This window comes from Eremomyces bilateralis, assembly GCF_010015585.1.
Source record: "Eremomyces bilateralis CBS 781.70 unplaced genomic scaffold P152scaffold_38, whole genome shotgun sequence".
NCBI lineage: Eukaryota > Fungi > Ascomycota > Dothideomycetes > Eremomycetales > Eremomycetaceae > Eremomyces > Eremomyces bilateralis.
In genome coordinates, this window is record NW_022985104.1 from 1 (window position 1) to 22,529 (window position 22,529).

General features: G+C 50.7%; 7 protein-coding genes across 7 annotated transcripts; 2 read left to right on the forward strand and 5 right to left on the reverse strand.

The window, feature by feature from the left end:
• Positions 1-2,736: 2,736 nt before the first annotated feature.
• On the reverse strand, positions 2,737-4,020 carry P152DRAFT_452965 (uncharacterized protein; the record flags this gene model as incomplete). The annotated part of the gene is made up of 3 exons (XM_033678328.1): positions 2,737-3,176; positions 3,220-3,876; positions 3,939-4,020. The coding sequence occupies 3 exons, from the start codon at positions 4,018-4,020 to the stop codon at positions 2,737-2,739; spliced, it is 1,179 nt and encodes a 392-aa protein (XP_033529906.1).
• A 2,251-nt stretch (positions 4,021-6,271) lies between these two features.
• Positions 6,272-7,572, forward strand: P152DRAFT_477418 (Clavaminate synthase-like protein; the record flags this gene model as incomplete). The annotated part of the gene is made up of 6 exons (XM_033681582.1): positions 6,272-6,288; positions 6,337-6,576; positions 6,643-6,767; positions 6,815-6,841; positions 6,897-7,389; positions 7,449-7,572. The coding sequence occupies 6 exons, from the start codon at positions 6,272-6,274 to the stop codon at positions 7,570-7,572; spliced, it is 1,026 nt and encodes a 341-aa protein (XP_033529907.1).
• Positions 7,573-7,771: 199 nt separating this feature from the next.
• P152DRAFT_370998 (uncharacterized protein) lies at positions 7,772-8,176 on the reverse strand (the record flags this gene model as incomplete). The annotated part of the gene is made up of 1 exon (XM_033675517.1): positions 7,772-8,176. A coding segment is annotated over one exon (405 nt), but the record flags the coding sequence as incomplete, so codon positions are not given.
• A 2,275-nt stretch (positions 8,177-10,451) lies between these two features.
• P152DRAFT_452968 (ATPase-like protein) lies at positions 10,452-14,587 on the reverse strand (the record flags this gene model as incomplete). Its single annotated transcript, XM_033678329.1, has 2 exons — positions 10,452-14,185; positions 14,233-14,587. The coding sequence occupies 2 exons, from the start codon at positions 14,585-14,587 to the stop codon at positions 10,452-10,454; spliced, it is 4,089 nt and encodes a 1,362-aa protein (XP_033529909.1).
• Positions 14,588-15,547: 960 nt separating this feature from the next.
• On the forward strand, positions 15,548-17,268 carry P152DRAFT_485556 (uncharacterized protein). The gene is made up of 2 exons (XM_033682051.1): positions 15,548-15,739; positions 15,790-17,268. The coding sequence occupies exons 1-2, from the start codon at positions 15,698-15,700 to the stop codon at positions 17,098-17,100; spliced, it is 1,353 nt and encodes a 450-aa protein (XP_033529910.1). The 5' UTR covers positions 15,548-15,697; the 3' UTR covers positions 17,101-17,268.
• Positions 17,211-17,919, reverse strand: P152DRAFT_225624 (uncharacterized protein). Its single transcript, XM_033674518.1, has one exon. The coding sequence runs from the start codon at positions 17,591-17,593 to the stop codon at positions 17,321-17,323; it is 273 nt and encodes a 90-aa protein (XP_033529911.1). The 5' UTR covers positions 17,594-17,919; the 3' UTR covers positions 17,211-17,320.
• Positions 17,920-18,128: 209 nt separating this feature from the next.
• On the reverse strand, positions 18,129-20,246 carry P152DRAFT_444078 (uncharacterized protein; the record flags this gene model as incomplete). The annotated part of the gene is made up of 5 exons (XM_033677795.1): positions 18,129-18,566; positions 18,730-18,768; positions 18,843-19,039; positions 19,121-19,648; positions 19,841-20,246. 5 exons carry the CDS (start codon positions 20,244-20,246, stop codon positions 18,246-18,248), a joined length of 1,491 nt encoding a protein of 496 aa, XP_033529912.1. The 3' UTR covers positions 18,129-18,245.
• Between the last annotated feature and the right edge of the window lie 2,283 nt (positions 20,247-22,529).

Below are 22,529 nucleotides of genomic sequence, written 5' to 3' on the forward strand. Positions count from 1 at the left end.
CTGGTTCTTCTATTTCTAGGTTCTAGCTTGTTTCGGCCGATTTCCGAAGTTGGCAGCATGAGCGAGCGTCTTTCAGAAAAGGAATGAGCAATTCAAATTGTCAAGGGCCCAAACCACGAAGGATTTGGTAAGCTGGTAACGCTGTTGAATTGCTAAAGAGAGAAGGAGAAGATCTCTCTCACTGCGATCTGCTATTTACATCTGTGGGCAAACGGTCTACCCATCCCTTCTGCCTTAGGCCGCAAGGCCACAACACACAGACTGGGCAAAGCCCAAGACTGTCACAACAACTTGTAATTGTATGACCACGTGTATGACGACTTGTACACTGGCATCGACAATGACCCATATGACGACTTGTATGATCGCCCGTACATCGACTTGCACGACGACTTGTATTTCAACTGTATGACAACTTGTACCACACACTTGGAGGACGACTTGTAGGACGACTTGCAAAACTTTCTTATGTTGCAATATCTAGTAAAGATACGACAACTCCCTTCTTTTGCTCGTCGATGCAAGCTCAAGATTTTTAAGATTTGATATTGGCACCATCGAATCAAGAGTAAATTATTCCTCAAACTTCAAGATGAGCAAGGGCATCAACTGAGACTAACGCAGACCTTCCACCATCCAGTGGACCCGGCCACCTCCCTCATCCATAGCTTCCAAGAAGCTTGTTGCATTGATCAAGAGTCTTCAAACCGCACTTCAAATCATCGCTCAGAATTTGAGCCTTGGCAATGGGCTGGCCAGAGCATGGGCTAGCGGGATGCAATCAAAAAATCCACCAATTCCCCCGGCCCAAGGCTTGAACACAGCCGGCGTGGCTTCACTTGGATCACCTTTCTCCGCCCTCCAATGCACTTCCCGCCCTTATCCTATTCCCTTCGCATGGCCACCTCCCCATCTATTCACTTGATCGACTATGACGAGGGGAAAGAATATAAGCCGCCATAGGTCGACTGCGAGCTCGGGTACCGACATCTAGCGCTCTACAGATACCGTCAAACGCTCTTCGCTGGCGAGAAGCGTGATCGAGCTATGCCTATAAAGGTCGCTACGGATGAAGTGCGTACTATCTCTCATTTATATGTTAATATATTCCGGGAGACGAGTGCACCGATGCAACCGATCCGCTAGTTGCTTCATTGTCACTTGTCCTGGTATTGTTATCATCGCCTGGTAGATATGCAGCAGAATAACATTTCTTAGTCCCCCACTGCTTATTCAGTTCTTGCTTCACAATCAGATTCGAAATGTAATAAACATCCATCATGGAGTAGTCTCATGTGGGACGATTGCATAGATTCGAAGCGCAACCAGCATCCATAACTGTGGGGTTCACTCATGTGAGGCGATAGGATAGTTTTCGTTAAGGCAGGCGCTGGATTCCCATTGCATGTTTGTTTGCATGCATGGATAGGTGTCGGTCATATTCCGAATATCATTGGAACTTTCTGCAAACTGCACCAAGAGGCAAGAGCCATCCTGCACATCCAAAATCATCAAGGCTCTAGAAAACTTGCAGGCAGGAAATGCTTTGTGATCAGGCTTTCGGTTGGACACAACGAATCAACGATATATTCATTTCTAGGCGCGAGCTCCACACCGTACTATTGAGGGAAGATGGACTAAATGGCAGGTTGATGCAGCTGTACTGTTCAGTGAGCTGATCGTCAATGCCACATCATTGCAACTCAATGGATCAATCTTAGAGCCGGGGAGGGAGAACATATAGGAGGTGGAAAGGAGTCAATCATTCCCGAATGACGACAACATATATGGGAAATACTGATGTTGAGTATGTTTTATATTGGTGGAAGTATATCTCTCTCATATAACTATAAGTACCTCACAATATTCAAGGGATGAAAATACTGAACGCTCGACTGGAGCAAAGTCAGGAAAGTGGGCGAAATGCCATACGAAGCTGACCTGATGTACGAAGAAGTGCTAACAACCGATACAGACACAGCTGCCAGAGAACAGGGGGGACTCTCGTGTCTTCCGCGCACAACTCACCGAATAGGGTGCCGTTGAATTTGAGTACCACGAACAGCATGGTTGGTCCCTTTGGCTCATATTGCCCAGAATAGGTATCCCTGTGAACAATAATAACGAGTTGTGAATATGGCATCTATTGGTTCTTCACTCTCATAAACGGAAGGTCATCCACACACAAAGTTCGTATAACGCCGAGTATATCAAGCTCGGTGGTATTAGTTGTATTTGACAAACCGGAATCCACTCGTGGTGCTCCGAATTATATTAGGGTGTGCCAAGTCCTCTTATTTCCAGTCTCTAAGTCGAAGAACATGTGACTCATGCTCAGAGTACTCTTCGCAACACTCTTCGCAAAATTCTTCCATTGGAATGCCTCGACTTTGAGGAGGCACTAAACCGCCTGCCCGCGGCGAATAACAAACACCAGGGACATGTATAGGTGTCATATAAACAAATCTGCAACAGCTGCATGTACGCGATGGATATCAGGACACCATAGTTTCATCTGACTTCAAACAGGTCGCTTGAAATCAAACATGTAGGATTGGCTTAGCTAGTTTATGTACAAACTAGGCAGCAAGCCAGTGCAGCGGCAGCACATCCTTTGCAACTGAACTTGAACGGCAGCTGAGACATGCTATGGATCGTTTTGTATTTCAACTATGGATAGGATAGTCTGGCGCCAATTCAGTCACTCCAGTACATATAGAATCGCAAGAACAAATGTCAAAATGGTTCCAATCGACGGCATTCCAGGCTTTGAAGCAGCACTCGCCGGCTTCTTCGTCTTGATTGGTGCTCTCCACTTCCGGTCCCTACAACTCCTGGGCTACTGCTCAAGCGACCGCCAATGCCACTCAGAACATAATCTCCAACCCCGGTCGTTTGGGTCGCTCCGGATGTTGTTCCCAGCACTGACGTCCTCCCTGCGACGATAATAGTGCCGCTTGTTCCAATTGATATGACAGTGCCATCGATGGCAATGACCGCACCAGGCTTCAACGTGCTTGATCCGATCACAATATCACCATTGGATAGAGATAGCACAGTAGAAGGGCCGATGGTGATCGAACCCGGCATTGGGTTCGAAAGGACAGTGGTATTCCCGCCGATGATGATAGTTCCGCTCGTGCCGATTGATAATGTAGTTCCCGCGATCGTAGTGACTGCCCCGGGGGGGAAGAGTTTTGGTTCCAAGGAATATTCTACCATTGGATCTGGACAGGGTCGAGGATAGGATCGAAGGCCCAACGGTAATTGCGGGACCTTGATGGGTCACTGGGCCAGGAGGAGTGAGTGTGGTGGAGGAACCACCGATGACTAGCACCTGCGGGTGACCATCTTCAGGATTTCCTCCCGGTGAGTTTGAACCGGAACCAGATTGTCCATTGCCTGCCTGTCCTAGAGATGGGTCTATTGTGGGGAGACTAATAGCAACATCATTAAAAGTCACAGTTTGCCCCAGCGAAACCGTTTGGCCGCCAACGATAGCACCGCCTGGGATAGGGATGTATCCCACTGGCTGACCGTTAATGGTGATAATGTCATGCTCACCAATGGAATCCACCCCAGAGCTTACTCCTGTATTGGAGCCAGCCCCACCAGGCATTCCCCCTAGTAATCCACCAATGCCGTCGCCGACAGATTTGCCTGAATCAACCTGGCCGCTGGGAGAGGTGTTCGAGGCGCCACCGCTATTGCCTCCGCCAGAGCTAGAATCCCCGCCCAAGATGCGACCGATTTCCCCACCGACGTTTTTTCCATTTTGGACCGCGTTTACGTTACCGTTGTTGGATCCAGAGCCAGATCCACCATTTCCTCCCTGAGAAACTCCCCCATTTGTATTGTACCCCTGCTGCTGCGGTCCTTGGTTCCATTTCCTCCTCCAATTCCTCCCTCCCAGTTGTTTCCGTTCCAACAATCGTTACCATCTCCACTGCCTCCAGCAAATGGCACACCCGAACCAGTGCCCCCTTTCGAATGCTCGCGGATCACATCTGGTTCAGCCATGTTGGTCTGAACACTGACGCTGGTATGGTAAATCACATTCGTGGGCTGATGGACGAAAAATTCCTCGGGGGATTTAAGTGAGCAATTGGCGATATCGACACCTGGCGCAAGCGTTATTTGAGCTGAGGCGGGATAGTATCGAGCTCGCTGCGATATTGCTGACCGACTCGCCTGGCTGTAGAACTCCGATTGAGCCGTTGCGTTCTCTGTGGGACTTCCAGGAGGAATGGGGATGACGAAAGAAGGAAGACCAGTGGACAAAATCGTGATATCGGCATTTTTGCTGAAAGCGCATGTGCTTGGGTTTGGAGTGACACTTGACACGGTCCTGCCAGTCGTCGCCAAGAACTGTGTAAAGGCAATGTATTTCGTCGGCCAAGTAAAGATATTCTCCAATGTCACCCAAGTAAGAGGGTCGGTTGGAGGAATCGTTGCGTCCACCGGAAGAGTCTGGTTTAGGCCCTTAAGGGCGGTCAGTATTCTCAGAAACCATGTAGGTAAGGATTCCTACCAGATATGTCACCGTGTGATAGGATATTTCGTTGCTTCCATCATCATATATCGTCACGTGAGGAAAAATAGACTCAGTCACGCTGTATTTGTATTCAATCACCTCCACAGTTCCAGGGTATTGCAGTAGCCAAATCAGAGGCTTAACAATGCACTTCTGGCATAAATTGCCTTTTGTCGGCGTTGGCGGAGCAGTTGGAGCAGGAATGTACCATTAGGCCATGATATCGTCTCTGGAGAATGTTAGATGTGTAGTATTCAATGGAAAATAGAATTCATACTCGACGGAATAGCAGTCGTCAGATTGATAGCGTTGGTGAAGGGAACAGTTAGGAGAGCGATAATGCATGAGAATATTAGTTATACGCTCCATCGCTAAGTTAGTTAACTAGTTAACTAACTTGACGCTTATTCGAACTAACAGGTGAAGTCAGGACTCGCTGCACCAAGGCCTTGTAATATTATATCACACACCATGGCAAATGGAACTGAAAACGATGGAAGAGAACTTCGGTATATCGGAGAAACGAAAGGCCCAACTAAACTGGTCAACTCTGCTGTCACAGTCCAAAGACAGAAGAAAACTGCTAGAAAACTGCCAGAAGTCTAGACCAAATGATCGACATGATATAAGGCTGGACATGGGGTCAGATAACTACCCTGAATCGATTTGTTTACGAACCAACCGTAGAACCTGCGATTGTCCTGTTCAAATCGCATCCCTCCGCTGTGAAAGGCATGGCAAAAGAAACACCATGAGACAAATCCAGTGGCGATCGTGGCTGGCTGCTATGCACCCAATGCCCAATGATGTTGATATGCCTATTTTATTTACGTAGTAATACTCACCAATAGGATTCCAATGCATACATTCATGCAGGTTACCCATGATTTTTGCCCTAGCAGACAATTCATAGAAAATGGATATCGGAGACTTCTAGTAGGTGAGGCTTCTACAAACATCAACAGATAACTTCACCGCGTCTGGCAGTGATCAATCTAGCTGTTCCACATGATATACTCACCCAATGATGAAATTATACTAGCTTATGAGTAGTCTCCACGATAGCACCTCCTGAGACACGATGCAAAGATTTGGTTGCGTTTGACGAAGGAAAAAAGAGAACGGCTCACAGCTCCAAGTTGTTTTTCCCATATGATGGTCCGGCATAGGATGGACTGAGTTTATCCGTGTTCCTTCATGCGACATGATTGACGGTTTAGAAGGTCAGGTAGTCCAATCGCTTTCTGCGAACTCGGCGAGCTGAACGGACGCGAAACTTTCCACTCAGCTCGTATTTGGTTTGGCCAATCAAAATCGTTGTTGCACAGCATCAGGGGAATGTTGAGTGCACTCGGCTGGCTGCGAAGTATTAATAACTAGGAAATGAAATGACAGACCACCCTTATCAACGGAAGCAAGGGTAACGGGCAGACGGATGTAATATTGTGATGGCGAAGTACTCCGTAGATGAGCAATATTCCAATCGAGACGATGATGAGCACGACGGTCTGGTTTGTAGGTAGAGCAGTTTAGTGCCTTAGGCTCTAAGGCATCAAATGTGCTCAAGATTTGTTCACTGTTTAAGTTCAGTTTGAATAGAATGAAGTCTGCTTGACATACCTTCAGGTACGTACCGGTAGGAAAGCCATCAGTTTTCTTTTACACCTTTTTCTCCTCTTAAGGATATTCTATAGTCCATTGCTACATGGCATAGTTTTGACCGCATCAACAATAGTCATGGGCTCCAAAGCCGAGTAGGTCAACATTCAAACCACCGAAAGTGCCGAGCTAAAAGACCATAGACGGGTCCAAGAAGCTGTCAGAGAGGCGATCGTCGAATACCAAGAATTGAATGATTCAAATGTACAGGTTGTTGGCGAGGAGCCCAGCCCGCTGGAGTTCATGCGACTCGTTGCCCTGAATCGTCCATGTCTCATCAAGAAAGGGGCAAGAAATTGGACTGCAGTGCGGAAATGGAACAGCAAATACCTTTCCAATGTAATGAGAGATGAGGAAGTCGAGGTTGCGGTCTCTCCATTAGGGTAAACTGGCAACGATTACGATTAATATCATCTTCCTTGAAGTCTCACTGAAACAATCTGCTTCAGGAACGCAGATGCGCCTGTCAAGACCGAGAATGGTGACTATTGGTTCGTTAAACCATTGGACAAAACCATCAATTTTGTCGCAGCTGTAGAACATATAAAGATGGAGGAGGCATCGGCAGAGCAAGGTATGCTTATTTGGAAGCACCATATCCCAACACTGACAACGGCGCAGGTCCACATGTTCAGTATTGCCAATCTCGTAGGTTCGAAAGAGTGCCCATCATTATCCTTTTATCCAGCTAACCAAAAGAAAGAAAATGATAACATGAGGAACGAATACTCGCCTCTCCTCGATGACATCCCCCGGGACATACCGTGGGCGAGAATCGCCCTTGAAAAAACCCCTGACGCCATAAATTTTTGGCTGGGTCACTCGAAGAGCACCACGTCGCTCCATAAGGACAATTACGAGAATGTATATGTTCAGGTTGTCGGATCCAAAACATTTACTATCTTACCTCCCGTGGAGACAGCCTGCGTCAATGAACAGATGCTACCGACGGCAACCTATGTGGAGGACAGTGAAGGAAGACTCGTTCCAACCTTGGATGATGACCCCAGCCCACGACCGTTTCCGCTCTGGGATCCCGACCAGCCTGAGGAGAATGCGTCGCCTCTGTCAAAATATGCCAGACCGATAGTGGTGACGCTAGAGCCGGGGGACATGTTCTATCTACCCTCAATGTGGTGGCATAAAGTCGCCCAGAAGTGCGGAGAAGAAGGCATATGTGTTGCGGTGAACTACTGGTAAGCTCAAATTAAATTCAGCTGCTTCTGGCCGTATATAAAGCTAACACTCGCTGCAGGTATGACATGAACTTCAATGGTTCGTTGTACAGCCTTGAGAAGATGGCGCAGGGTGTTTCCTGGGCATTGTTCCAGGAAGAGGGAGACCAACGGAGGGAACATGGGGAGAAACAAGAATTGTGATAGATCGGGTAAGGTAATGGAAACATATTTCGCACAAGTCACAATCTTCTTCAACTCTCCCAAACAACAAAGCGGGGGGTATCGTATCCTAGCCCAGTATCCTAGCCTAGACTCTTCGACCATTTGCGACCAGACTCCAGCGCAAGCAACGAGCTCAATGTTTCCGTTTTACATTGTGCACCTTTACACCCCATCCCCTCACACTACTCCACACGCTGTCGCTTACGCTGGGAGGCAGCTTCCTACCTTTCAACCGCTGATCCACGAGCCACATGCCGACAACGAACTCCTCTCTTGTCAGGCACCCAATTTGCCTGCTATCCACAAGCTCCCAAACTTCTGCCAGCACATCGGCAGGAAGCCGACTCCGACCCCAGATCTCTCTCACCGCCACATTTAGCACCTCGTTCTCCGGCCCATTGATTCCGGTGATATTCTTCTGCACTCCGCCGCCCGAACCATGGGAGTTCAGCACCTGACTTCCTTTATTTGCGGCCCAGACGCCCTCGTACCGCTTCCTCTCGCGTTCCATGACCTGGTCTCGCCACCGCTTTCGGCTTCCCTCGTGGTGTTTATTCGGATGCTTCCGCACAAAATGTCTCCGTCCACGACCATGCTTGCCCCGCCCTTCCTCGTCAGAATCGGAGCTTCCTGCGGACGAAGGGCCGCGGCGCATAGTACTACGCAGCTTTGTCTGCGTAGGACGCTCAGGTGAGGGATTGCGAGATTTATGGCGAGGGAAGGGGAAATGATGATTGTGGTTGTTGTGCCGCCGAGGAAGCGGAGGTGGGGGGGACGAAGATGGTGTGGGGTTGCGCGATGCAGCAACAGCAGCGCCGACCATTGCGTTTGCTAGCGATGAAACATTGGGTTTTTGATTCGGTGGCCTTTGGCTATGAATAGAACGAGGTGATGGTGAGATTGGACCAGCTCGTTTCGTGGGTTCTACCATTGGTGTTCGTGGTCCGGTCTGTAAACCAATTGCTCCAGGCGACAGGTTTGTAGATGGGTCATCTTTTACAATGTTCCGAACGACCTCATTAGGTGGCGAGACCTTTTTGGCGGTGCGTCGGGGTGGTGGCAGATCAGGTTTCGCTTGGGACTCGATATGTAGTGATTGTCTTGGTTGTTTTGGCGTAATTGGCCTCTCTACAGGCGGTTTCGTTATTGTGGGAGGTTTCTGGCCGACCTCTGGTTTAGGCGAACTCGTCTCATTGCCACTCACTTTCGATGTTGTTGCCAGCTCTTGAGAAACGTGTGTCGAGGGCTTCCGTGGCGGTTTCGGCACCTCTTTCAGGATAGCGGTCCCTGCATCTATTTCTGAATGGATATCATCCATAGCACGTACTCCAGTCTGATCTTCGATAAGAGCTATCTTCCTTTGCGGCTTCGGTGATCGGAGCGGAGGACGGGCGCCGTGCGACTCAAGCGGCGGAACAGACCTCGTGCCATCATTGTTCCGCCCTATCATCGTCGCGCGCGGCCGTTCGCGAGAGCTAGGCGAGGAAATACCCCCCGTGTTATCTTTCCTCCTGTCCTGGGCGATTGCCCGGCTCGACCCAGCCACGTCCGATCCATCGTCGAACTGTGATCTAATGTTTCTCACGGTCCCCGGCTTAGCCATACGATCTTGCGCAGGCCCTTGGGAGGCGGAACTTCGCGTCGATGCATCTCCCGAGGGCTTGGGAGTATGTCTCGCTGCCGCGAGGACGGCTGCGATATTCGAGGGAGATGTTGACCTCGATGTAGCCATGTGGGGAACTTCTAGCACCGGTCGATTACTCATTACACTCCATGATGGCGAGGATGGCCCAGATCGGTCGCTTAGGCTGCTTTGATGCTCTAGGTGATCCATATCGTCGTCGGTCATGGAGGGCGTCGAGATCCGACGAAGATGGCCATTGCTGGCTCTGTCACGCCCAGCCTTTGTTGCCCCAGCCAGAGCACGGCTATCTCCAGTATTATTATTGACAAGAGGATTCGTCCGGCCGGGGGACCTTGAGAACGCAGAGGCGGCTCCGATCAAAGCAGCGTCTCGGACATTATAGAGGGGGGGATGATCCGTTGTAGCACGGCGGCTGGAGACCGAGCTGGATCGCGTGCGTGCTTCGTTGTTCATAGAGCCATGAGGTGTGGAACCAGTCACAAGGCAAGGGACGGGTTGGTAATACTGACATTAAGGATGTGGCCGTCAAGCTGATGTCAACTCAGGATGTCGGTTGCCTCGTCCCGTCGTCCGGTTCGACCCTCGAGCTCCTGAACTGCGTCACAGGCGCAGGTGGTTGGGCGAGGGTGGCGGTGCAAGTGGCGGTGCAAGAGCGTATCCAAGGCGTGCCAAGGCTCCCAGCCTCGCCCCCAGTCACCTGACTCTACGGAAGACACTGGATGGAGTGCAGCGATTTGGGTTCTATAGCAATTTGTTCTGTTCAAGTCCTGTTCCGCTGAAGATTTGCTCCATCTGATCACTTTGTGCCTAGTGCCGTGGCATTCAAATTTTCTGTTACATGTTACTGTGCTCAGCTTGAGTGTTACAAGCAAGCCCCTCAAGCCTTCCTCAGCCCCCCTCCTACCTGTCCGGGAACCATGCCCGGCTGGATGCTGAGTGTATCCCTCCCTGTTTCTCCTGGTCACATGTTCACCGTTGGTCCAACCCAATGTCGGACGAGATGGAAAGTTGAATCGGAAATATCAACAATATGGCTCTGAATTTTCACTGTTTGCGTTCCTCCAATACATAGGTAGTGCCCGAATACATATACATTGATGTCAGTGCTCTCATCGGCGTTATACAAATGCCCTTCAGTGGACTGCATACAGGCATGTGTTCGAACCCCTGCTGTCCTTGCTGCTCTCTGGAGATAGAGCATGGGGAGGATGACCTATGCTGTAGCGGCTCCTTGGTCCCAGCCCGACTTCAAGACTTCTGCTGGCGGTCCGCTTGCTGCAACTTTACCTTTGTCCAGCACGATACAGAAATCGGCGTCTTTGACTGCCTCCACACGGTGGGCGATCGTCACTACCGTACTCTGCTTTAGCTCGTCCCTCAAAATCTGTTGGATGTCCATTGCGGTCTTCTTGTCGATCGATGCTGTAGCCTGCTTTAAGGTTAGAACATATTTTTTCCTAACACGATATGCGAATATACTTGCCTCGTCGAGAATCACTATAGGACTTCGCCTTAATGCTGCTCGCCCAAGTCCCACTAGTTGTCTTTGTCCTTGACTCAGATTCTTTCCGCCCCCATCAATGTGAGAGCCCAGAGTGAACTCATTCCCCAGCACTTTTTGGAGCACCTCGGAGCACTCATCATCCGTATGATCCCCGAGCGGATCCAGATTCTGCCGCAGAGTTCCAGGGAACAGAACCGGATCCTGTGCCACGAAGCTGATACGCTGGCGTAGCGCATGGACGTCGACTTTGGAAACATCCATCGAGCCGATGCAGATACTACCGCCCGGTTCTGGCCGGACCGTGGCCAGAAGACTCAAAGCCAAAGTGCTCTTTCCAGAACCGGTCCGACCGACTACCGCAACCGTCGAGCCACCTGGTATGCGAAGTGAAATGTCTTCCAAGGAGGGCTCCAAGTTAGCCGCATACCTGACAGACACATTCTTGAAGATGATATCGTCAGCGTAGCTCGGCCAGGATGCGGGCGGTTTAATATCTCCTTCAGGCTCCTGTTCAATGCTCAGAAGCTCGATAACCCTCTCTACAGATACGAAATCCATCTGCAGCTGGCCATAGCATTTACACAGTCCATGAGTGGACAGGACAAAGTTCGAGGCTGCAGTTAGAACGAAAGCAGTAAGGCCCGGAGACAATCTCTGATATAGTGCGAGCAGCGTGAGCAAGAATGTGGCCAGCGCAGAGAGAGCATCAAAACGATACATCAACCAAGTTTGAAGGCTCCAGTAGAAGTGATCCATCTTCTGAAACTCATCAACAGTGGCTATGTTGCGTTGCTGGAAATGACTCTGCGCTCTGAAGGCACGGACGGTGGAAAGGCCCTCAAGCAACGTCCCGAAGTTGGACATCAATGGACTGAGGGACACCATCTCAAGCCGGCGGAGACTTTGCGACGTCGGGAGGAAGCGTAAAAAGACGTAGATGAAGGCGCCGGTCAGTACCAGGGCGAATGCAAGAAATACCGGGGTTGACGCCGCAATGACAGCAATAGCCGTCAGCCAGGCAAACATGTACCACACGAAGAGTTGCAGTTGATTGATAACAGCTCCATCCAGAGTACCCATATCGGACGTCAATCGGTTCATTAGACGACCCACGGGAGTAACGTCGTAGAATCGAAACGTTGCGTTGCTGACACGGTGCATGATCCGATGGAAAAGAGTCTTCCCGGACACGTACATGGGAACAATCATGAGGGCCCCAGATATTCCGTATGCAATGACTTGAATGAGTGACAGGACCAAGAAACCAACGAGCCAGGGCATTATATTGTCGTCCGGAGAAGGAAATCGATCGAAGAATCGGTTTAGGCCATTGGATGTCGGACTAGCATCAGGATTTGAGACCGGACCTTCTTGAGCACTCTTCATTCCCGTAAGTTGAATCATTAGTGAAGGGGCGCCACGCTCGTAGGCTTCACCCCAAACCTTGAGATACCAGAAGCCGCCCAGTCGCATGATGCGGTAAAATGCGAAGGCAATAAAAATAACTGCCCACCATCGAAGCTTTCCAGCTTTAACATAGTCCCAGTAGACCGAGGCCATCACTCCACCCGTTGCTCGGTGTTCATCTTCCATAAACTTATCCGGAACTGCGGCATCTTCTTGATCTTTCGAGTCGGAGTCCAACTCCACGGGTTCATCAGTGGACGTAATCCGCTTTAACAACACCTCATTGCCTGCAAGCTCCTCGAGATCGAGGATAGTTGCATGGCCATCGGATATCTCCACAACTTGGGACGCGAAAGGATTGACCAGATCGACGCGATGTGTCACAAAGACGATAAGTCGGCCATTAGATAAAGGTCCTCGCAACAGTTTCTGGACAATCGTCTCGGCAGTATTGTGGTCCAGTGCAGCAATGGGATCGTCCAGCAGCAGTATTCGTGCTTGGCTGTAGACTGCTCGAGCTAATGCGACTCGAGCCTTTTGTCCCCCAGATAGACCGACGCCATTCTCCCCAATGTTGGAAAGATCCCCAGACTTGAAACTTGCGAGGTCGGGAAGTAGGCAGCACGCTTCGAGAACTTGCTTATATCGACGCTCATCATATTCAGACGAGAAGAGAATATTTTCTCGGATGCTCATGCTCTGTAGCCAGGGTGTCTGGGCACAATATCCGACATCTTCTTCAGGGACCCAGGATTCTCCACTCCGATGGTCCAACTCGCCTAGAATGGCTTGAAGTAAAGCAGTCTTTCCTTGGCCAACCTTCCCGCACACGACCGTAACACCGACGGGAAATGTAAGATTGATATGCTCTAGCACAGTTTTGTCGCGACCAGGCCATGAATACGAGGCATCATGGATCTCCAATGACAGGTCTTGAGGTCCAATCGCAGGCCCATGAGATTCTTTGTCGGGTTCGCTCATGAACTCTTCTATTCGACCAACTGCGATGTGCGCATTCAAAAGGACCGTCACCAGATCTGGAAGTTCCGCGAGACTGGTGCTCAACATATCGAAGAGGGCAAGGGCCGGAAAGGCGATCTCAATTCGCAGGGGACGGCCTTCAATCGCAGTATACGCGTAGAAAGCTGCCACCGGGAAGAGATAGGTAGCCCCTAGGTTGATGGTTCGTATTGCCGAGGTGATCATGTAGGTCAACACACGCAAGTTGAGCTCTCGATGCCTGGCCTGTAGGATTTGTTGAAGCCATTTGCTTTGCCAGTCGTACCAACGAAGATGCCGGATGGCCTCGACGTACTGAGATACCACTTGTAGCTTCGTATCCGTCACGGAACGACGTACTCGTTCCCAACGCAAGTTGAGTTTCACGAAGCCCCAGTTGACTAACTGGCTTAGAATGACGAACAATAGCCCCAATAAGCAAGCGGGGCCAAGGATCCGCCAAACGAGAACAACTGATAAGACCACATTCAATGGTTTTGTCAAGATTGAGGGGAACTCCCAGAATCGTTGGGCCACCTCATACACATCATTCCTCATGAGGTTCAGAATCTTGCCTGCTGAAGCTGGCAGATTGGACATATGTGTGTTCGGAAGCGCAGATATTCCTCCGACTGTCTCGCGTTGGCCTTTGCTCTTGTTATTCCCAAACGGCAAGAACTGCTTCACTTTCGACCAATATGATCTGGAGGGTTTACTCTCCAGGCCATTCTGCGGTCCATGTCCGTTCGCTCCATTCGCCTCGTTTTCAGTGTTTCTAGTTTCTTGCTCGTCTTTGTGTTCGCTAGGGAACGTGAAGGCCTTTCTTGTTAATGTCTTCTCATAAATCATTGTGATCATCTCCCCCCGGGAGCGTTCATAGCATCTACGACAAAACCAGAGAGAAAAGACACCCGATTGAGTCTTGACTAGACGCAATATGGCAACCATGATTGTATATACCATAGCTGCTCTACGAGAGGGGTTCTCGCGCGAAATAGATGCCAAAAATTGCTTGAATAAAACGATGGTCGAGAGTTCTTCAACTCGTCAGCAGCATATTCACAATGGCACTATCTGGACTTACCAATGACGGTTTCGAGTGTTCCGAGCACAGTGATTATGAACAAATCAGGAGCATTGGCCTGCAACAGCCTTCCAACAACTGTTCCTTTTAGCTCTCGGAAAAGTGAGTGTAGTCTCTCGTGCTGGAAGTCGAACGGCAAAGCCCAAACATCTTTTTCTTCCAACTGACGCGTCGAGCCTCTCGCCATTAGAGGTCCCATCCACGATACCGACATCCATTGCCACACATTAATCCTCTCCTCTGGGCTCCGAAGACTTGATGATGGTGGTTGATGAGGAGAGCTTATGCTACTATAATCAAAGAACTTGCTTTTGGTAGGCATGCAAAGGACTGTCGCCAGGAGAACCAGGGACATGCTGGTCTGGAACACGAAAGCAGTTGTGTATGTAGCGCTTGCATTAGGAAAGGCCGTAGCAATCAACATTTCAGAGATGAGCAACAAGCAGTGCAATACGACCTGCGTTCCCGGAGCTGTCACCGGGCGGTCCACGGCGGATAGTAGTAAGGAGATGAGCTTGCCAGTTGTCAGCTATTTTCGGGTGTTCTGAATTCAAAGAAGGTGCTCATGATCATACCCATGGTAGAGTCAACGCAACTTGGAGTGGAGATCGCAGGAATATAGCGAGAGTGGCAGCGGAAGATGCTCCTACGCTCGTTACAATAAGTACGGCAACAGTCCAAATCGACCATCTCTTCTTTTCGGGGAACTCATTCTCAGGTGTGATAAAGTCCTCGCTCGCAAAATTGCGCAGCCATTGGGCTCTCCGTCTCCAGAGAGGCAGAGCGAGATATTTAAGTAGTAATAAGACAGCAATTAGGGTCGGAAGCCATGCAACGACAGCTACGCAGCCTTGAGAGACTCTCGCATCCTCCGCGTCCTAAGGCTTGTCAGTACGATTCAAGCTCAAGCATTCCGGATGAGAGGGAACAGCTCCGTACTCACCCAAAGGCATTGGCAAGCCTTAAAGTCCACGAAGTCTTGCCATTTGGATCCATCAGTCCAATTGCCCATCGCCAAATACAGCTACATATGCCCCGTTTATAGAACGTCTCGATTCTTCAGCGAGGATGAAGCTTATGGATTTGCTCGATGGCTGCTCTGAAGTTTCACAATGTAATATCTCGTCGTGATTGGATACTAATACTATACACCGATAGTCCCCTCGAGGTCCCAGATATTCCTGTGGCGTTGTGGTGGGGGGAGTGGATGAGTGAGCAAGGGATTGCCCATTTGGGCCTTGTTGCCTCAGGCAGATACACTGGATTTCGTTTGTTCATTCGGTTTGTTCTGTTTAGGTTCTTGACAAGCCGGATTCTGGACTGCCGATTCCAAGGGGGCGAAGCTTCTGTCCGTTCGTATTGGCGTCCGGATTCGTGGCAAGTTCATCCCTATGTCGTCACGGACGTAGCGAGATCCTCTCAACTATCCAGAGTACCAAACCAGAATGCAGGACCACAGTTCAGGATGCAGAAAACGTTGTTGCTGTGTTTTATCCATGGCTTCAAGGTATGATATTTGCCGGCTGTTGCTGAATGACGCTGAACGTGGAATAACAGGGCGACGACGATACCTTTGCTGGCTTCCCAGCACACCTACGAGCCATCTTGAGCCATGCTCTCCCTCGTTTGAATATCCTCACCATCGTGTACCCCCGCTTCGAGACGCGAGGCGACCTGCGCGAGACCGTCGCTCGTTTCAAAGAATGGCTGCAGAATAAGGTCATCGACCTTGAGGTCGCAAATGGAACCCCCAGTCCGACCGTGGATCCCTCCGTCCATGTTCTCTTGGTTGGCCACAGCATGGGTGGAATAATCGGCGCCGAGACACTGCTCTCCATTTCGCGCGATCAACCCGTCTCGTCCCCTACAAACCTCTCCTCCTCAAAATCATTCTCCTCTGATCCGTCCTCGTTCATGTTCCCGTATATCTCGGGTCTACTGGCGTTCGACACCCCTTATCTAGGCATCTCTCCCGGGGTGGTTGCGCACGGCGCCGAAAAGCACTGGACCGCCAGTCAGACTGCATACAACGCATATAACAGCTTCTCCTCCGCGTTCCGGGGCTCGAATGCTTCCGCAGGCGGTGGCACAGCCGAACAGATATCGGCAGGAGCTTCAACCCAGAAAGCTGCAGAAGGTGCCAAACTGGTCCAGGCAGCCAGCGATGCCAATGCAGATGCGGCGCGCACCCCTGCATGGGCGCGATGGGGCAAGGTCGCGATGTTCGCAGGCGCAGCCGGAGCCGTTGCAGCCACGGGAGCGGCCGCGTATATGAATCGCGGTGCCTTGACGTCCGCGTACAGCGAGAGCTGGAGCTGGGTTAGCGGCCATCTCATCTTCGTGGGCTGCCTAACGAGAGGCGAAGAGCTGCGGCAGAGGATGGCGGCTGTGGAGCAGGAGGTGCAGACGCGAGGCGTAGGGTTCTCGAATTGCTATACGGTGCTGGGCCGTGGAGCGAAGAACGCAGACGGTTGGTTTGCGGCTGGAGGAGGCGAGAGTGGAGATATGGCCAAGCTGGAAGATGGGACTGAACGAACATTCGTGGTGGTCCCGAAGGAAAATGGGAAGAGTGGCTGGCGGAAATTTTTCATCCCTTGTGTGAATGACGCCGCGTCCGCGGAGGTAGGGGCACATATGGCGATGTTCACACCCCTCACGAATCCGGGATACTACGAGATGACACAGAAGGCCAGGGAGCTGATCGTCGCGTGGACACTGAGCGAAAGGGGGAAGGAATGGTACGATGAGGCCGACATGCCTAACAACGGACCGGAAAAGCTTGAAGAGGGCGAGATTATTTCTCCCGACGATACCGCGGTGGACGGTGACTATGAAATGGAGTTTGAAGACGTGAAGCGGACGGCATGAATAACGGTCGCTGAAATAGCTATCAATTAGGTATAGGTGGTTTGTGCTCAATCGGTTCACGCTTTAACATAACTTTATGGGAAACAATCGGTTACTCGAGTCCATTCAATTATGATAATGTACACTACTATAAGATTCCGGTTGTAGGAAACCGTATTCGTCAACGTCATTATTGTCCTCCCGCGACTGCGTCCCGAAAATTCCTTCGTCGATAAATCATTTATCGCGTCTTCCATTGTCCAGCATCCTTTGTACCCTTTGCGATGTTCGCGCTTCCGTCTTGTACCCCATCGCCGACATCCTTCAAGGCATCACCGACCGGCTTTCCAGCACTGCCAGTGGCGCCAGTGACCGTCTCGCCCAGTCCGCGCCCGACGGCGCCGACGACTCCACCGACGGTATTGGTGAGGCCGCCCACCGTATTTCCTAGAGTCGAGGTGACGGCTTTGGCGCCTTGGGTAACGCCCGAGTCTTTGTTGTTGGAGACCGTCATAGTGGTTGTGGAGGTTGAGTAATGGGGCTTTGGTTGATTTGGATGGAAAAGCAGCTGATTGGATAAATGGGGATTCGATGCTAGCAGTGAACCGTGATGCGAAAACCACTCCCCTTTTATATACCGAGGCCGTATATCAGACCGGGTTAAACTCGACCTCGATGTGTGACGTCATTTCGCGACGTCAGTGAAGATTGGACCAGTAGGGAACTAGGGATGCTGCCCCTTGGCTTTCTCTTGTCTGACCACCACCGTGGCCCGAGATTAAAAGCAAATGATAGGTAACTGGGATATAGCTGGTACCGATAAAGTCGGGGCAAGGGGCTTGCGTAAACAACCATCGACAGGTTAGATGTGGATTGGAATGTGGAGGGTGCCATCATGGTCAGGGAAAACGCTAATAGAAAAATCGCCCTATCCCTTCAAACGACTGATATCCGATTCACTAAGATATGCTACGAGCGAACGTAGTATCATGTGGAAAAGTGGATATCATCAACCTTTACTCAAATGAGAAAAACAAGAATAAACTTTAGGAGACCCTTAAAATGCTAATGCTATCAGGTGTATTCAAACCCATGGGTCTAGGATATCCATACCCCCCCAAACAATGCGATAGGTATCAAAGAGCCTGCCCAAACACGGGTGACGATTAGACTGCACCGTATCCTGATCTTCTCTCGTCCCCTTCATCTGTCTGCCGTCCCTCATCCCTTTCTAATAGCCTCCTCCGCTCCTCTCCTTCCTGCTCCGCCATCATGCGCTGCTCCGCTTCCCACTCCGCGACCCGTACGCCAATTCCCTGCGAGGCCGGCGCAATTTCATCAGGATCGTCGACGCGAACAGAAACGCCGGATGTGCCGTATGGGCTGGATGATAATGGCGAGCCGTATCGGGGAGATGCAGTTACACTTCCCGGCAGAGATACACTAGGTATCCAGCCGCGCATCCATCCGCTGACTCGTCGCCAGTGCTTCGGTCCTGAGACACTGGGATCCAGCGCGGGACTCAGAGATGGACCCAGCATTCCCTCGGTGCCCTCCGGACCTTTTAGTTTGCCGGACGGCACGGGGAGCGGTTTAGTGGCTGCACCGTCGAGTCCAGCAGCACGTTCTTGGGGTTTCTTCCTGACCAACCCACTTCGCTCGGCCCGAGCTTTGCCTTTCTTCATCACACTATCGGCATCAGAATCGAGGCTAACCCGATCGCTTTCACATTCCTCTTCTTCATTCTCGGCGATGATGACTACAGGGACGGGAATTTCCCCTTTGTGTCGGCCGCTTCGTGCAGTTTGGCGATGGGTTGAATACCACCAAAATTGCAAACCCACAGCGCCGTCCATGACCAAGACGCCCGCGGCGCCGAGGAAGAAAGGAAGAGCGCGGGTGACCCAGTCGATTCGATTGGATCCATCCTTTCCGACCCAACCAGGTGCGCTTGGGGCATCTTGGAACAAACCAAAGCCGGGGACAAACCGGTCCGATGATCCTGATGCTGGAGATGTTTGGGCGCTTTCGCCCCAGGGACCGAAGTCGTTCCAGGCGCAAGGGTTTGCCAGCATGGAGAGTGAGTAGAATAGGTTACCGCAAAATGCGGCGGCGAACAAGGAAAGAGAGAGTCCGGCAGTCGACCGTCGCCGGAAATTGTGTAGGAGTTGCGGGAGACGTGAGCCAAGGTAGAGGAATGTACTCATCCAAGAAACAACAGTTCCGATGATTTGAGTCGGAGATGACTGATCCCCGGTGGTAGATGGTCGAACAATATCGCCGGAGTCCCGTGTGGCGAGTGCGCGAATCGCATGATATGGGTATGGGGTAGCCGAACCATGCGTTACAAGTGACAGAATAAGGGCCGTATATAATACAGTACGAGGAGATAGCATGGGTGATGTGCCTGTGCCGTACCGTGCTATTTTGCGAGCGTTCGATTCAGGGGATGTGGAATCCTCGTCTGACGCAGATCTGAGAGGCGAAGTAGTATATTTCGGGGACCGGAAAATTCCGCCAGATGTTGTACCATAATGATATTTCTGTCCATTCTGCGGTGGTGAGGTGTCTTTGGTACCGATACGCGATGTGCTTCCGGGTATCCTATCCTTTGAAAGAAGGCTAGATGTGACAGACTTCGGATCCTTGTTCCAATGGCGTCGATCAGTGGCAGATCCTGCTTCAACACCTAGATGTGAATTGGTAGGTGGATTCGTCCTATTGCCTTTCCACCAGCCGCGCTTGACTCTCCGGCCTTTACCTAGGCCGGTGTACCAAACCCATTGCAGACATAGACAAACATCTACAAAGACATAGTAGGTGGCCAAAACAACCTGCCATGTCGCCTGTCCAGTAAATAGGCCCCCGATCAAGTTACTCAGGTCTCCAAGTAGCCACTCCGTTAAGAAGAAGAAAGATAACCCAGCAGTACTTCGCAATTTCCAGTTCTTGTATATTTGTGGAAGTTGAGCGAACAGCCAGGAGCATATCGAAAGGATACCGAAGAGGGATGATAGGAAGGCAAGAGGCGTCGGCGTGCAAACGTGAAAGCTAGCGGAGAACCATTGTAAAAACGGTGTTGTGGGGTCGCAGTGTGAGGGAAGGGCGATGTGATGCTCGAGAACATGGAAGGATGGAGGACTGCTCCAGGCGATCGAACCCGTCATCGCCGAACGGAAGTGACCGCGAATCTAGGCGCGGGCGAATAAGGAATCTCGATATATGCAATCGATCATCCTTCAAGGTATATGTGTGCAATTGTGCCAGCGCTCGCGTCGCCGAAGGTTTGCGTCGTGTCGAGAAGAGGGTCGGAGGGGTACGCGACGGGTAAGGTGGGTCGCTTCGAAGTGCAGCAAACCGAACTGCTGTGCAGATAGTCGAGATTAAAAGTATATCTGGAATAAGCCTTGAATTCGATTTCTAAGCTGTTAATCGTATATGAGGGGGAGGTTGTTCAGGGGCCTCTTTGAAAGGACGACGGAGGCGAGAGATAAGATGTACTAGAACGACCAAATGCAAGGACAAAGTGCACAGGCGCTAAAAACAGGTCATGAAAGCTGCAAAAGCTTGACAGACGGATCGTGATAATGAAGTCCAGGAGAAACAGAGGAAATGTTGTCTACTTGAAAGGTTAAGAGGGGTGATAACAGCCTCTCTCAATTCTAATAATGTAGGGAGTCGATGCTGCGGCTTGTTGCACAGATGCCGGACCACCTGACAGAGCCCATATGATACTCCGATATGAGTCCCGCACCTCCGCAGTGGCTTATCAGCACCCCGCCCTTAGTTCAAGTTCGAGATAGGCTGCCACAGTGGCACAGACTCATCGTATCGCTATCGCTCTTCCGGGCGATGCAGGATCATCTTGAAGATGGCTTTGGAGGGCATTAATATTGAAAAGGACAGGAATCCGACCACATACATAGTATGGTGATAAATAAGACAGAGTGATCCAGCTTGAAGAGTGATAAGGCAGGATGAGAGCGGCACGTGACAATGCGTGGACATGTCGCCATTGCAGCCTTAGGCACCAAGGCAGTTAATCACGAGCGTAGCGAGTTACTTAAGTGGTCGTGGTAGAATCAATCTCATCCAATCATTCTCGATATTCGCCTTCTGATTGGCTGGACAGGGATTAGATTTGCTAAGCGAACTTAAATCACGTGAATGTAAATCACGTGATTGAATTCCTCCAATTGATCACTCTATTGTTGATGTGTGTGTGAATGAATCAATCACTCTATTATTACACCTCCGGCATGTCATCTTCTGGAGACCCTGGTGGTAGCGTATGCGCGAACTGCCGGTCCTGGAGGGTTGATAAGGAGTTTACTTCAAAATGTCGCCGACTACTAGTCAAGACTTGCTGGTGATGTCGTTATGGTCACGATCATGGTGACGCTGTAGGTAGAGTGAATGATTCCAATACGTTGAAGCTGACATCATTAGTCCCCCCATCTTCAACCCGCCATTATGTCTACACGAGATGCCTCATCCTCGCAACAAACCGACATTGAGGACGATAGGTCTTGGAGGCGGGAGACTTCCCTATTCCACCGTGCCGGGATACATAGCCAGGACGATGAGGATAGAGCCGCTGCTCGCAGAGAGTATAACGCTATGTCACGGGCTCATCGTGCTGCTACTCGTGTACACCGTCATGTCCAGCCGCTACCAATATTCGAAGATTATCTCCGGGGACAGAGGCTACCACTTTTACATCAACCGCAATCTAGTCAAGGTGCTCATGATGATGGCGACAACAGGTTTAGGCATATAAGTCCGATCTCCTTGGCCGGGTTATCCCAAATTCATGGCGATGAGCAACCACGTACACGACAACGGATAGAGGAGCAACGCGATCGTACACGTCAACGGAGAGATGAGCAACGCGATCATACACGTCAACAGCAAGATGATGATCGAACAGAAGCACTTCAGCGCGGAGATGTTCGCCTCGATCCCCAGTCCCGCGACTTCAACATCCAGGACGCCAATCTTTCCGAGCAGGATTGGACCTACGTCAAGGACTTCCACAAGGAGATGGCCAAACTATGCCTTGAACACTGCACTCGGTGTGACGAAAAATGGTTTGATATGCGTCTCATGGGTGGTAGTATATGTCATCGATGCAGGATCGACGATCGGAAACGTGGCGATTTACCACCGCTGTATTCCGCAGAGAATCATTTAAATCCTGGTCTAGGCCCGTCGCATTACGGTCTTCCTGAGTTATCTCAAGTAGAGGGGCTCCTCATCGCCCGTGTCCATTGTGCTGTGGAGGTTCGAAAGGTTAACGGTCTTCAGTACCGTTATACAGGGCATATCATCAACTTCATGCGAGACGTGGGGCGCGTATACAATCGACTACCTCTCCTTCCGAAAGACCTTGAGATCGTTGTCCTTCGCCCTGCGAATTGGGATCAGGATCCCCGTATGCAGCGCCAGTT